The following is a 13075-nucleotide window of genomic DNA, read 5'->3' on the forward strand; positions in this document are numbered from 1 at the left end:
TGTATGTATGTATGTATTTAAACACCCCGGGTGACCTGTGTGAACAGAGATACAAGTGGTAAAGGATCATGTCCATGAAACAAGACGATGGCCCTGCTGAAGGCTAGAGCCCGAAACCTTGTGGTCGTCTTCGAGAAAGTAAAATATTCTTGTGTACATACATAGTACATGTTGAGTAAGAAAAGTGCAATGGCTCAAATAATCGATATTGTTTTCTATGACATAGTCTAACTCGCCTAACAAGCATCGAATTTTATTTTAAAGTAATTTTATATTAATTCGCAATGTATAGTTTATTATAGTACAAATAATGGTCAGCACATTATAAATGTGTAAATAAATGTTGGTATTTATACAGCGCCTTTCACATGTGAACACGTACCAAAGCGCTTTACATTTATTCCGCCGTTATTAGAATATGTCAGATGCCATACAATGCCCAAGGCATGCTCATACCTTTGGGCGGCGCTCAATGGACAGTATTCATAACAGCGCCCCATTTCACACCTGGGTGGAGAGGAGTAATCGAGATAAAGTTCCTTACTCAAGGGCACAACACGATGGCGTCGCCGGGGCTCGAACCCACAACCTTCCGATTATGAGTCCTAGCCCGTTCCGCTCGGCCACCGTGCTCCCACCGTGTAATCAATGTTTTCTGAATGTATTGATTGTTAGGACTATAATACCCCTGCAATGCTATGGGCATGGCATCTTACTTAGTTCATTCTACAACCTGTGCAAGTGGAAAGCGCCATCTTTAGCAAATAGAAAGTACTGTTGTGACATGATGCTTACATCAACATCAAGGGAGCAGTCCTAGCATTCAAATACCGTTTGTTTCAATCATTTTGGTTTCGGCAATGCAGAGATTTGCTTCACTAAACGCAAATGTATGAAAACCCGTTTGTGCCACTTTTTAGAAACTTGAATAGAATGTTATATCCAAATACCAATACAGTATAAATAACAGAAGAACATTCATTTGTAGGATTAGAAATGAAAATGTAACAATTACTCAGAAAAATTTCAACCGGATACGATATGCAATATTTCATTGACATGATTTTAGTTTTACAACAGAGTGTGCAATATTTGTTTGTCTTTTAACATGTCTTGAGTGACAAAAAGAACAGTATTTACTATGATGAAATCCTTGACATGTATTTGTATTAAATTTTACAGCAGAATGTGAAATATTTATTTATCTTTTAATCTGTTTCAAGTGGAAAAAAAGAATCATAATAATACCTGTATCATGATAAAACAGTAAAAACAGTAAAAACGATTTTGTATTGTTGTGTAATCGATGCATTCTTTTGATTCCACGAAGGAACTCTTGGTAAACTTGATGTTATCATTGATTTACAAGTACAGCCTTCTTCCCTATAGTAAAAGTGGCACAATTATGACTTTATCCCTTCGTTGTTAACTAAAAATATCTCACGATTAAAACAAGCATATTGAACAGAACAAACGGCATTTGAAAGCTACGTAAGCATCATGTCACAACAGTATTTTGTAATTGCCAATGAGGGCGCTTTTCACTTGCACAATTTTTGAGGAGGTTGTATAGCCTGCATTATGTGTTTTCTCTTCAATCATTTTATTGAATGTCATAATGATAATTTAATAATAATCGACATGATCAATACAATCAAACATCCCATGATGTGCTACCAGCATGTCTGCAAATGTAAATCTTTGGAACACCTGATATCAAAGATTGATGTATACCATGTGTACTACTGTCTACTAATATGATATAACTTTGAACAGTGCATGGGGATGATTTCATTTCTTTCTTGTTGATAGCAAATCCCAGCAAACAGAAATCGTTGCCGACATCATTTGCAAAAGGTTATAAAATATTGTCAGCAAACGTTCTCGCCTCAATATGGTATGATGGAATATGTTTACTCACCGATATAAACTATTTATATGCCCTCCATTACCCAAACCAAAAATGAAGGCTGCAGTCAATTTTATTTTATGTTACGGCTACTTTAATATTTGACATTTTTTTGTTTATAATTAAAAATTAAGAAAAAAAGTCAAACACTTTTCAACCAAAATATCTCAGTTCACGTTCACTTTTGTGACCCGAAAGTGCGAAACTGTAACTACCAGGCACGCAGTTTATCACTACCGGATTTGCCTGAGAAAAAAAACCCGATCGTAAACAGATGTTTTGAATCATTATCGCTAGTATATAGTGCTTTTAAGATTAATTACACATTTGTAACATGAATATTACTATGATCCGTGTATTCAGTACACCATAATCGCAAAGACCGTATGGTGATGATCAGTTGCACACGATCTACGAGTTTAATATTCTACGTCATACCCTGGAAATGTGTAAGGTGAATAACATTCAAAGTACTTTAACAAAACATATCGTCGGCTGTATTCCATAGTGGCGTATAGTGATTTTTGGTCATTTTTTGAAAATTGGCACATATGTTTTTAATGATGTTCTCTTTCATTTTTCTAGGTCTCATCAGTCATAATTAGCTAATTAATTAGTAATTAATTAATTAAATGTGGCGTATAGTTACAAAGTGAAATTTTTCGTATTCCATAGTGGCGTATCGACCATACGCCACTTTTTATACACATTTTATAATTATGAAATATCGGCAAAATGAAAAACATCGTATGTCATAGTGGCGTACGCGTATCGGACCTATACGCCACTATGGAATACGAACGAAAAGTAACGCCATAGGGATTACACGGCGACCGAGGTGGCGTACGGTTAACGTAAGGTTAGGGTATTGCGTTTTGTTCGTTTTCCATAGTGACGTATAGTTTTATTGTCAGTTTGCCAGCAATAGTATGTATTTATTTCTTTTGAAAAATATATAACAATAAAATCTATTTAGTTTACTACAGAAATTTCACATCATTTACAAAATATAATGAATGTCTGATTTACACAACTCGATTTTAAATTGGCATTTCTTCAAACCCGATTTTCTCGAAAAGTTGTTTATTCGCGGCGCCCCACTATACGCCACTATGGAATACGGACGACGATATGTCATGATTCTGCATACTTTGGAGGAGCACTATGTGTTTAGTACAACAATTTTTTTGCTTCATATTTGCGCGCTAATTTCTATATCATAGCTTAAGGGGGTACTACACCCCTGCGCAGATTTGTGCTTATTTTTGCATTTTTCTTTCAAATTATAGTGCATTGGGGACAAGTAAGATATGTATATTATAGGGGCAAGGACTACAAATACTGCACTGGAAATTTTATTTCAGCACAGACAACAGATATGGAGTTACAGTCAAAAATGAGGGAAAACCAATATTTGATCAATAAATCAATAACTACTTGCTTTGAGTTGCTGAATTTTCAGTACAGTAGTTGTAGTCCTTGCCCCTATAATATGCATATCTTACTTGTCACCAATGCGCTATAATTTTTGAGAAAAATGCAAAAATAGGCAAAAATTTGGCCAGGGGTGTAGTTACCCCTTAACGAGACTCATTTGTTTTTAATGGATGTTAATCATTCCATACGTATAAATGGTGCGTTTAAATGTACACTAGCAATTAAACTTTTTGGTAAACAAAGCATTAACAGTGTTTTACACCATTGGAAACCTTCTAAATGTTATTGTCAAATGTTTGTATGCTTACATTTATACATTTGCTTAGGAACTGGCACCTCCCTGGTTTTCAATAACTTTTTTGGCATCTATTTTTCCATCCTCTCTCGCCTTCCAGCAAATTTGGGAGAATTTACGGCTTTTCCGCTTCCGCTTCCGGTCCTTTGGTTTTGGATGAAATCTCCTGGCCCAAGCCTTACAGACAAAACTACGGCTGCGATTCATTATCTTAGCCACTTCGGTCAAGCTATTGCCATCACTGTGAAGCTTAACAACACGATCCAGTTCAGCATCGGAGGCAGATTTCCCTCTCATCATGTGACTTTGTTTACGTTCTGTCCCTTTAAATTTAAGGCCGGAAGGAGCTTTTTCCTCACCAATCACAAAGACAGCGAAAAAATTATGAAAATCCGTTCAGAATTAGTCGAGTTCGGTATGGAATGAAAGCTTAAGTCTTCAAGATGCAGAAAATAACTTTCTTTGACTAAACACAGCCGAAGGCCAAATGCCAGAGGGCGACAAAGCAATTTCCAGCTAGTGTACATTTAAACGCACCACCCTATATTTGTATGCGTATATAGACGAGGGGGCGAGGGGGCCCACTACCTGAGTCACGTATATGATCCTCTCCTGGCTGTAAATACACCCTCTACAGTCGGGATTCGTCCTACCGGTAGTAAGGATCATCCATCATCATTCTGATGATGCCTGTCGACCATGATAGGCGAAACCGTCAATAGTGAGTAAATTATTTGGTTTTCCTTAACGTATTTGTATGGTTTTCATTTATGTCAAAAACACGTGGTGACATTAACCAAACACAATTAAATCTCTCAAATTATATCAACATCTAATCGTGCTTTTTCAATTATGCTCCTCAAAATACGCAAGACAAAATGCTCTATCTATCGACTTCTTTATCTTGTAATTTAAGTTTGGTGTGTTTAGGAAATGCCCTTTGTTTTTTAACACTTAAAAGTGTTCGGACACTGTTTGTGTATATTTTTACCTGTATAAACAATAAATTCGAGGGCTCTTTTATATATAAAATGAACTTATCTGAAAGACCTTTATTTAAAATTTGAGATAATGGGCCATTTTCAAAATTAGATATAGCGGGTGTCTCATTTAAGATTAGAGATAGCTGGCCTTATTTAAAACTAGAGATAACGAGCCGTATTTACAATAAGAGATAGCGAACCTGATTTGAAATAATAGATAGTGGGCATTATTTAAAATTAGTGACAGCTAATTTTTTTTAAACCTTTTACCCCATAATTTCCCTCATTATTCAAGCCCTGCCCTCTTTCGGGGGGGGGGGGAGGGGATAATTTACAGTTTAAGCTTGTTGGATATCAGTATTTATTTGTGCTTATTAGTGCTTATTTGTAGCCCTACGGGTCAAACTAGTTGGATATCCACATTACGCGGTTAGTGGTTCTTTTTTTTTTTGACACCCCGTAGCCGCCCCAGGCATCACTTCGATTTTTAACTAATAAAAATAATAGTTTCAATATTCTATGGTGTTAAATATTATTGTTTTATAGCTGAACCCCATTTTTGCGGAAACCGCTCCACTTACAACAAACAAATACTTTTTGTTTAGACTGGGAAAAAGTTTATTTGGCGCGCGCGCAATCTGAGTTAGTCCTCTCCTGATGGCTGTGTCTCTTACAGAAACCCTTCCTCTGGAATCCAAACCACTGTCTGTCATCTTTACGGCCCTCTAAATGTCAGCTCATCACTCGGCAAATGTGACGGGAAACTCGACATCAACTTCAACTAGCTTAAAATACGTGACGTCAAAACAAAAAGTTGACGAGTTATCCCAGCAAACACAACACGTTTTTAAAACGTTTTTAACGGGTTATATTTTGGATTTTTGGTTTTGGTAAAATCGTTTTAATAACATTAAATGTCAGGTTATATAATGGTCATTAAAATGTTTTCAAACGTTTTGTATGAAGACACACGACAAAAATATTTTTTAAATCGTTTCAAATTGTTATTGTAAAATATTTTTTTCAAATATTTTTTGCCAAATATTTTGTCAACACTTAAATAACATTATGTTATCAAAATACGTTTTTGAATGTTATGAAAACGTTTTATACCCTTTAAATAACCCGACATTTAAACGTTTGCTAGCAACCTTTTCTAACCTTTTACGAATGATATCGAAAATGTTGTGTGTTTGCTGGGATGCTATACCAACAAACCATGCACCTCTATGCGCTGTTTACAGGAAATATTTGTTACACAAGAGATCATCAATTGTATAAAATAGACTGACATATTCAAGTTCCAAATAAAATGACAAAATGTTTTTTTTCTGCAAAATGATTTTCTGACGCGGCATACAAAAAAGTAAATATTTACATTATTTTACAATTCAACTTTCATTAGCATAATGCACACCTTTCCACGATTGGCTTTGAAGGCATGCCAAATTCTTTAAAACTGGAGTCCTTAATAACAACTGCAGTCCTTAGCTTATAATTAAAAGTTCTTCAGTTTTATTTGTAGATAGAGCAAGCATTGGTTAGAAGATCCTTGGAAAGCAGCTTTACTCCATACGCTGGGCCCCTGTAAGTTTGCTATCATCTCGTAATCGGTGGGCCTTATACCCGGGGCCTTATAACATCGCGGATTAATATCAAAATATTTATTTTGTGAATTGTCTTATGACATCTCGCCAAAAGCATCACGAATTATTAATTCTTTAACACACAAAATATAGACCAGAGAGGTCAACTAATATTACTCTTAACGTGAGTCTACTTTTCGGCGTAGTGGTAAAAACCTAATATTTCCCGCCTATTACGAGCTGATCAAACTATAGATCTCTACAATCTTGTGCAAAAATCGTCGGGACAATTACTATGAATTGTACAAGACGCCATACACTAATGGTATGTTTCATAGCTTGTAGACATTTAGCGGAACCACCTTTTACCATTTTTCAGGATTCAACATTGAAAAAGATCAGCGGGGATGCGTGAAATAAACAAACTATCCCAAGTTTTTCGCGCAAGATTGTGGGTCTAGCTGCGATGCCTTTTGTTAGCTGAACAGTCTTAACCTGAAGTCTACTTTCAGGGACTGCCATTTGAAAATTGCTCTTCTGATCTCTTCAAGAAGAACTTTAGAAGAACTGTTTGCACCTGTGGCCATTTAAAGCATAAAGAATTTAACGAGTCATCTACAGGAGCTATAAATCGCTCTTGCAAATGCAACTTAAGAAGAGCTGTAGAGGAGCGGTTGCTCTCGCTCCTCTCGAAAGGCAGTTCCCGATTTTGAAGTGTCTATTTGATTGAAGACAAGTTTGATGCATTTGAATTTATTCTTAACAGTACGACATCCTCGCCTTGAGATGTTTGCAATACCAGGAATATCCCTGGCAATACCAAGTTTCATAATACTTCCATTCAGCTACTTGTACTGGAAACTTGTATGCCACTAACTTCCTGTTATCACTTTAAAATGGACAATTACGCGTTGTTAACAACCTGTGTCGCCTCGATATTTACGTGGGTACCATTCATCCAGGTATTTATCGTGCTTTGGCGAGTCACATACATTGCTGTGCCAATGTTTGCGTAATGTACGCCATGTCATACTGGCTCCCATATTATATTCACTGATACCGTTCCAAATGTATGAAGGACTTGGCGGAGACTATTAACTAGCGGCTTGCCACTGTCAGAGCCCTACCACAACATTCACCGGTTTTCCAATTGTTGTATTCGATTGTTTTTCTGAAAAAAAGTGACATTGTGTTAGTCAATAGAAATTAACCCTAACCTTGGGTGTGGTTTGAGTGAAGCGGGGTCACTGAAAATGATGCACCCAGGGAGTTGGATTTGGGTAATGGTGATTGCTGCGCATGCGTTGTGCGGCAAAGAAGCAGGGACCAATTGTCGAAAAAAACAACCCGAAAGTGCATTGCATACGTATTTGCTCAATTAGCATTTTGTGCAAATTGTATTACGCTATTCGACGCCGTTCTCTTTTTATATGGACTTTTCATTTTACATTGTAAAATCTATTAATATTAATATTATAGAAGACTGGAATGGGCGCTATATAGCCTCATCTAAGGTCGTTTTTATGTTCATAGAAAAAGAACCGCATCGAATTGTGTGACAAATTTTGCATGAAATGCTATATACTTGAGCAAGTACAAATAAATTTAATACTTCTGAAGAGGGAGAGGGGGCTATAGCTAAAACAAACAATATCCTATACCTTAATGGTTATGAAACAAAGGTGGCTGAGTTGATGTTCTTTGTTTGTCGCACATCATTCTGTAAAAGCCATTATACCCTTCGTAAGTGGCCCATTGTACCCCCATGCAAAAAGGGCATAGAGGTATACCATTGGCATTAACAGGTGCGCGTGCAACCAGGAAAACCAAGGCAGCAGACTGGACGTCTTGGGACTATCAACTTCCCAGCAAACACAAAACGTTTTCGACATCATTCGCAAAAGCTTATAAAAGGTTGTCAGAAAACGTTTAAATGTCGGGTTATATAAAGGGTATATTAAGAGTAAAAAACGTTTTCATAAGCTTAAAAACATTTTTTGATAATCTACTGCTCAGCAAATAAAAATGTTTTACAGAAAACGTTTAAATGTCGGGTTATATAAAGGGTATAAAAACGTATAAAAACAATCCAAAAACATTCTGGAAAACTTGATACAAAACATTCTAAAACAGAATGTTATTTTGGGGTTGAAAAAATATTTTGCGAAAAATGTTTGCCCAAAATATTTTCAATAACGTTTTAAAAACGTTTTCATGACCTTTATATAACCCGACATTTAAATGTTATTAAAAGATTTTGAAAAAAACATTTCAAGAACATTTCTGTGTTTACTGGGTTCAAATATTTTAGCATAATGTTATTTAAGTATTGACACAATATTTGGCAAAAATGTTTGCAAAAATAGTTTACAATAACATTGTTGGAAACATTTAAAAATATTGTTGTAGTGCGTTTTCATACAAAACGTTTTAAAACGTTATCATGACCTTTATATAACCCAACATTTTAATATTATTAAAACGTTTTTACCTAAACCAAAAGTCAAAATATAACTTATTTAAAACGATTTTAAAACGTTTTTGTGTTTGCTGGGTTGCGACTTCACGCTCATTTCGTGGTAGCAGGTCACAAATGTTGTTTTCTCTTATCATATTTCCCCCTAAATTTCGTAGAACCTTACAATCTCAATAGTTGCTTCCAGTTCTTGTATCTTCTGCAACATTTCCGCCATTCGTTTCTTCTCTACTTGTTTGGTAACCACATTGCTGGACACAGATGCAATGTGCTTTGCGGGGGGAGTTTTCTCTTCCTCCATGTATGTAGCTGTCAACATTTGTCCCTGAGGGTGTACTTCATTGCGTGCCATAATCTGGATAATTTGAATGGTGTATAATTATACATGTATTAGATGACTCCAGGTGCATTTAGGAGGAGAACGAAGACGAGGAAGAAACCCAAAATTTACGGTCGACCTGGGAGAAACCGATTTACGATAACTTAGGTGGTCTATGTGTAGCGATATGCTATTTTGGGTCGACCTGGGATTTTTTTCTCCCAGCTTGACCCAAAATGCCAAGTTAATGGTACAAATGCGCGCGAATTGCCATAATAAAGCTAAATTGATGAAATATGGTGCAAAAGTGGAATAAATTTGCGCGAAGCGCGGACAAATTTGCACTTTTGGGGCAAAAATGGCCAAATATGAGGTTAATTTGGTCAGAACACCACTTCCCGACGTCAATATTGAGGGAGGGTATTGTATGGACCATCCCCCTGGTAAAATATGTTACCCGACACCACACCGATCTACGCCAATGGCATCAAATGCATTACCGTCATCAGAATCAACTTACCTTTGGAACGAAAACAAAACCGAGAGTAACAGTTGTTGCAAAGAATAGAAAAAGTGCTTTGATGGCGTACTGTTGTGACGTGTCCGTAAGAATGAACGAGATGGGAACACCGATAACAGATAGCACCAAAACGTTATATATGCAAATTCCTGTAAATAATTAATAAGCATGATTGCAAAATGATAAACTACACCAAAGTGCGTCACCGGGTAGAAAATTTTGAAAAAAAAATGGAACATAATTCTATTTCTTTTTCAAAATTTTACAAATTTACAATACAAATTTTCTGAAATCACCTCACCTTATACCTTTATTTGAGATGGACATTTGATTGTGAAAGGACTCTATATTTCATTGTACAAGCAAGACATTTAAAAAAATCCACATAGCCCCTGAATGAGAAGTAGTTAATTATCTTTGAATTAACCACTCAAAACGTATTCATAATTCACTCAACAAGCATTTTGTGCCCCAAAAGCATTTTGAGACTAATTTTTGTTTATCTTTGAATTCATTCAGAAAGCATTTTGTGTGAATTTTGAACTAAATTCTATTCACTTTTATGGGTCTTTTTATTTTATATTTAAAGTATATGGGGGTAAGGATTAGAAATGGAAAGCAATATCGAAAAACACAAAAAAGACACTAAAATGCCCATAAAAAAAATTGAATATAGAATTGGCATAAAACACACAATGCTACTAGGGTGAGTACGATCATAATTAAATACATTTTAATATAGCAAAACCAAAGAAATTCCTATACGTTAAAGGTTATGGAACAAATGTGCTCTGTTTCAAGCGGACATTTTATAATTCAAAGCACAAATTTTAAAAAAACAACATCTTATTAGTGAAATATTACATAAATCTATGTTTGATAAACACAATCTGCAATTTATTGCTATGAAAAAATAAAATTTTCGTTTTTTAGTTCGTGGTTATTTGTGCCTACATCAGGGTTTACCATTTATTGCGTAAGTGGTCATAGAGGACGCCATCACCTTAAACATTGAATAACAGAATACTTACGCTGGAGTTCGTTCTCGAACTCTAGCGGATTTTTCACAACAAACCGCATTCTTTAGCCGCCGTAGAAGTAGTGATGTAACAGGAATAATTACCATAGCAATGGATTTACTCTTTTTTTTAAAATGTATTGCCCGACACTCTAATCAGGCCGAACTCATCGCCTGTGTATGTGTACAATCATTGATTGAATACAATACTGCTCTTTTCAAAGACACTAGTCTTACAGGTGAGAGTGAAACATACATCAAAATGTAAAATTTCTATAGAATAACGATCCCGGTCTTTATCATTGTTCTTTGACAGCGTAACGACTAGCGCTGGGCAATACATTAAAAAAATAGTGTTAACACATTGCTGTCGCAGAATTACTGTCTATAAAGAAGCGGTCAACTTATATAAGGGTCGTCAATATTATTCGCTGACTTACCAATGTATTTGGAATCATTTAAGGCAGGCACGGTGACTTTTCTTGTCTCCCACGCCAAGAAGGCACCAAATATGAGCATCAAGGCATCCTTAACGAGGATACATCCCAACCAATATGTCTGCCATTTCGATACACACACTACGTGGATTGGAATATTGATGATGTCATCATTCTGTTTATTAGTCTGAAATGTTCATAGACAAAACATCAATTTTATCTATTCTGTCGGCTAAGGTGGTACTACACCCCTTGTTAAATTTGTGATTATTTTTGCATTTGTCTCAAAAAATAATAACACACTGGTAACAAAGTTATGTATATTATTGGGGCAAGGAATCCAGTTACTACACTGGAATTTCAGTGACTCAAGACAAGCGGTACGTTATTTATGATAAGAAAAGAGGTACCGATAAAATGTACCTCATTTCTTAGCATATATATATGATGAACCACTTGTCTTGAATAACTGAAATTTCAGTGAAGTAATTAGATTCCTTGCCCCTACAATATACATAACTTTTGTTACCAGTGTGTAGTTATTGTTTTGAGAAAAATGCAAAACTAGTCACAAAATTTGTCAGGGGTTGTAGTACCACCTTAAGTTAATGTATCGTTCACTGAAACCTTAAAAAATTTAGGCTATCTTAAATAAATTTGGTGTTGGAAACAGTTAAGACCAAAGGTTCGATTCATGGTATTATTGGAATCGGCATAAACGTACCTTTCTAAAATGCTTCTAGTCCCAAACATTGGGGGTTTAGTAAAAGGTCGAAATTCAAAATTGATCAAATTGTATTAAAAAGCATATCAATGTATTCCTCTAGTCATAAGTATTCAAAGATATAGTTTGACCTATCTAGGGTGTACGTTCTTGAGTTATTTCCAAAAACGTCAAGGATCAAAATATTGGCTCTATCGGGGTCCAAAATATTGAAACATTCCGATTTTGAATTTTGCACAAATTTATTAAAACCAAAATGCGAGTTTTTTACTATTGGCAGGATTCATGGTAACATATGCTTCAAATTACAAATACGTATTGTCAAATCAATGGGGAATATGCTAGCTGTGAAATATATATAGTTTTAGGAAAGATATTGATTGCTTTTCATAGGATCGGTTAATTTTATATTGCTTATAATGTACGAGTAAAAATCTTTTTAAAACAAATTTGTCATTTGTTTCTTGCTTGAAAATATAATTGGGAAATAAAATGCGGTACAGTTGCCCCAACAACAAATGCGTGTAGCCTCCCTGAAATTTGAATTCAAATGCCGTACAACCGCTCCAAAAAAACCAAATGGGCGTAGCCTACCAAACAAATTGTTTAAGCTGATAAAGGGTATCACCTTAAATTATGAGAATCATCTTACCACAGGTGTTCCTGTTGATATCACTAGGTCCATAGGATCAATTATCTCCCATAGTGTGAGGATAACGACATCAAACCAAGCGATAATTGCAACTACTATTAGCAGCTGATAATCCTTGATTTTCTGTATGGCAACAAAACAATACGCGGATTTAGGGTTTCTCTACCGGAAGTTAATTTGTGCGAAATTCCTTCCCACATTGCAATAGTCAAATTTATCATCTAAACCAAGTAAATAAATATAAAAGGTACCCCAGGTTGTGACAAAGGACATATAAAAATTATAATATCCGTGTCAAACATGACCGAATACTTGATGCATTTGCTTATTATTATTGAAATTATAATTTCAAGAACGGAGGGGTCAATTGTCAAAATTCATAAATTATGTGATCGCTGTTTTAGTCCATAACAACATGTTTGGCAACATTACAATACTAAAATACAGTTCTTTCATGGACAGCCATTTTTTTAATACATATACAGACGTTAATGCTGATTAAAATTTATTTTATTAATTTCAAGCATTAATACTTACCGTCCTTTTCATACTTTTGTTGGTAAATATTTTATGTACTCTGTATGTTTTACTAAACATTGCACCAAACAGCAACGAAAAGCCAAGCGACATGGTCCATGTGGATAACTGTTGAAAATTAATAATTAATTTAAAGAATGATAATATTTGGGCAATTGAATTTCATTTAGTTATTGTTTGTG

General features: G+C 35.3%; 1 protein-coding gene across 1 annotated transcript in view; it reads right to left on the reverse strand.

Moving 5' to 3' along the window:
• Positions 1–5964: 5964 nt before the first annotated feature.
• The window catches only part of LOC140162730 (gamma-aminobutyric acid type B receptor subunit 2-like), a 55136-nt gene continuing 48025 nt past the window's right edge, over positions 5965–13075 (reverse strand). Inside the window, exons 13-18 of the mRNA XM_072186016.1 lie at positions 12894–13001; positions 12357–12479; positions 10984–11167; positions 9526–9674; positions 8853–9041; positions 5965–7381 (exon numbers count right to left, since the gene is read on the reverse strand). Coding sequence (XP_072042117.1) covers positions 7346–7381; positions 8853–9041; positions 9526–9674; positions 10984–11167; positions 12357–12479; positions 12894–13001 — 789 coding nt within the window. The 3' untranslated portion in view covers positions 5965–7345. The remainder of the gene's footprint in view (positions 7382–8852; positions 9042–9525; positions 9675–10983; positions 11168–12356; positions 12480–12893; positions 13002–13075) is intronic.

This window comes from Amphiura filiformis, chromosome 10 (genome assembly GCF_039555335.1).
Source record: "Amphiura filiformis chromosome 10, Afil_fr2py, whole genome shotgun sequence".
Classification (NCBI taxonomy): domain Eukaryota; kingdom Metazoa; phylum Echinodermata; class Ophiuroidea; order Amphilepidida; family Amphiuridae; genus Amphiura; species Amphiura filiformis.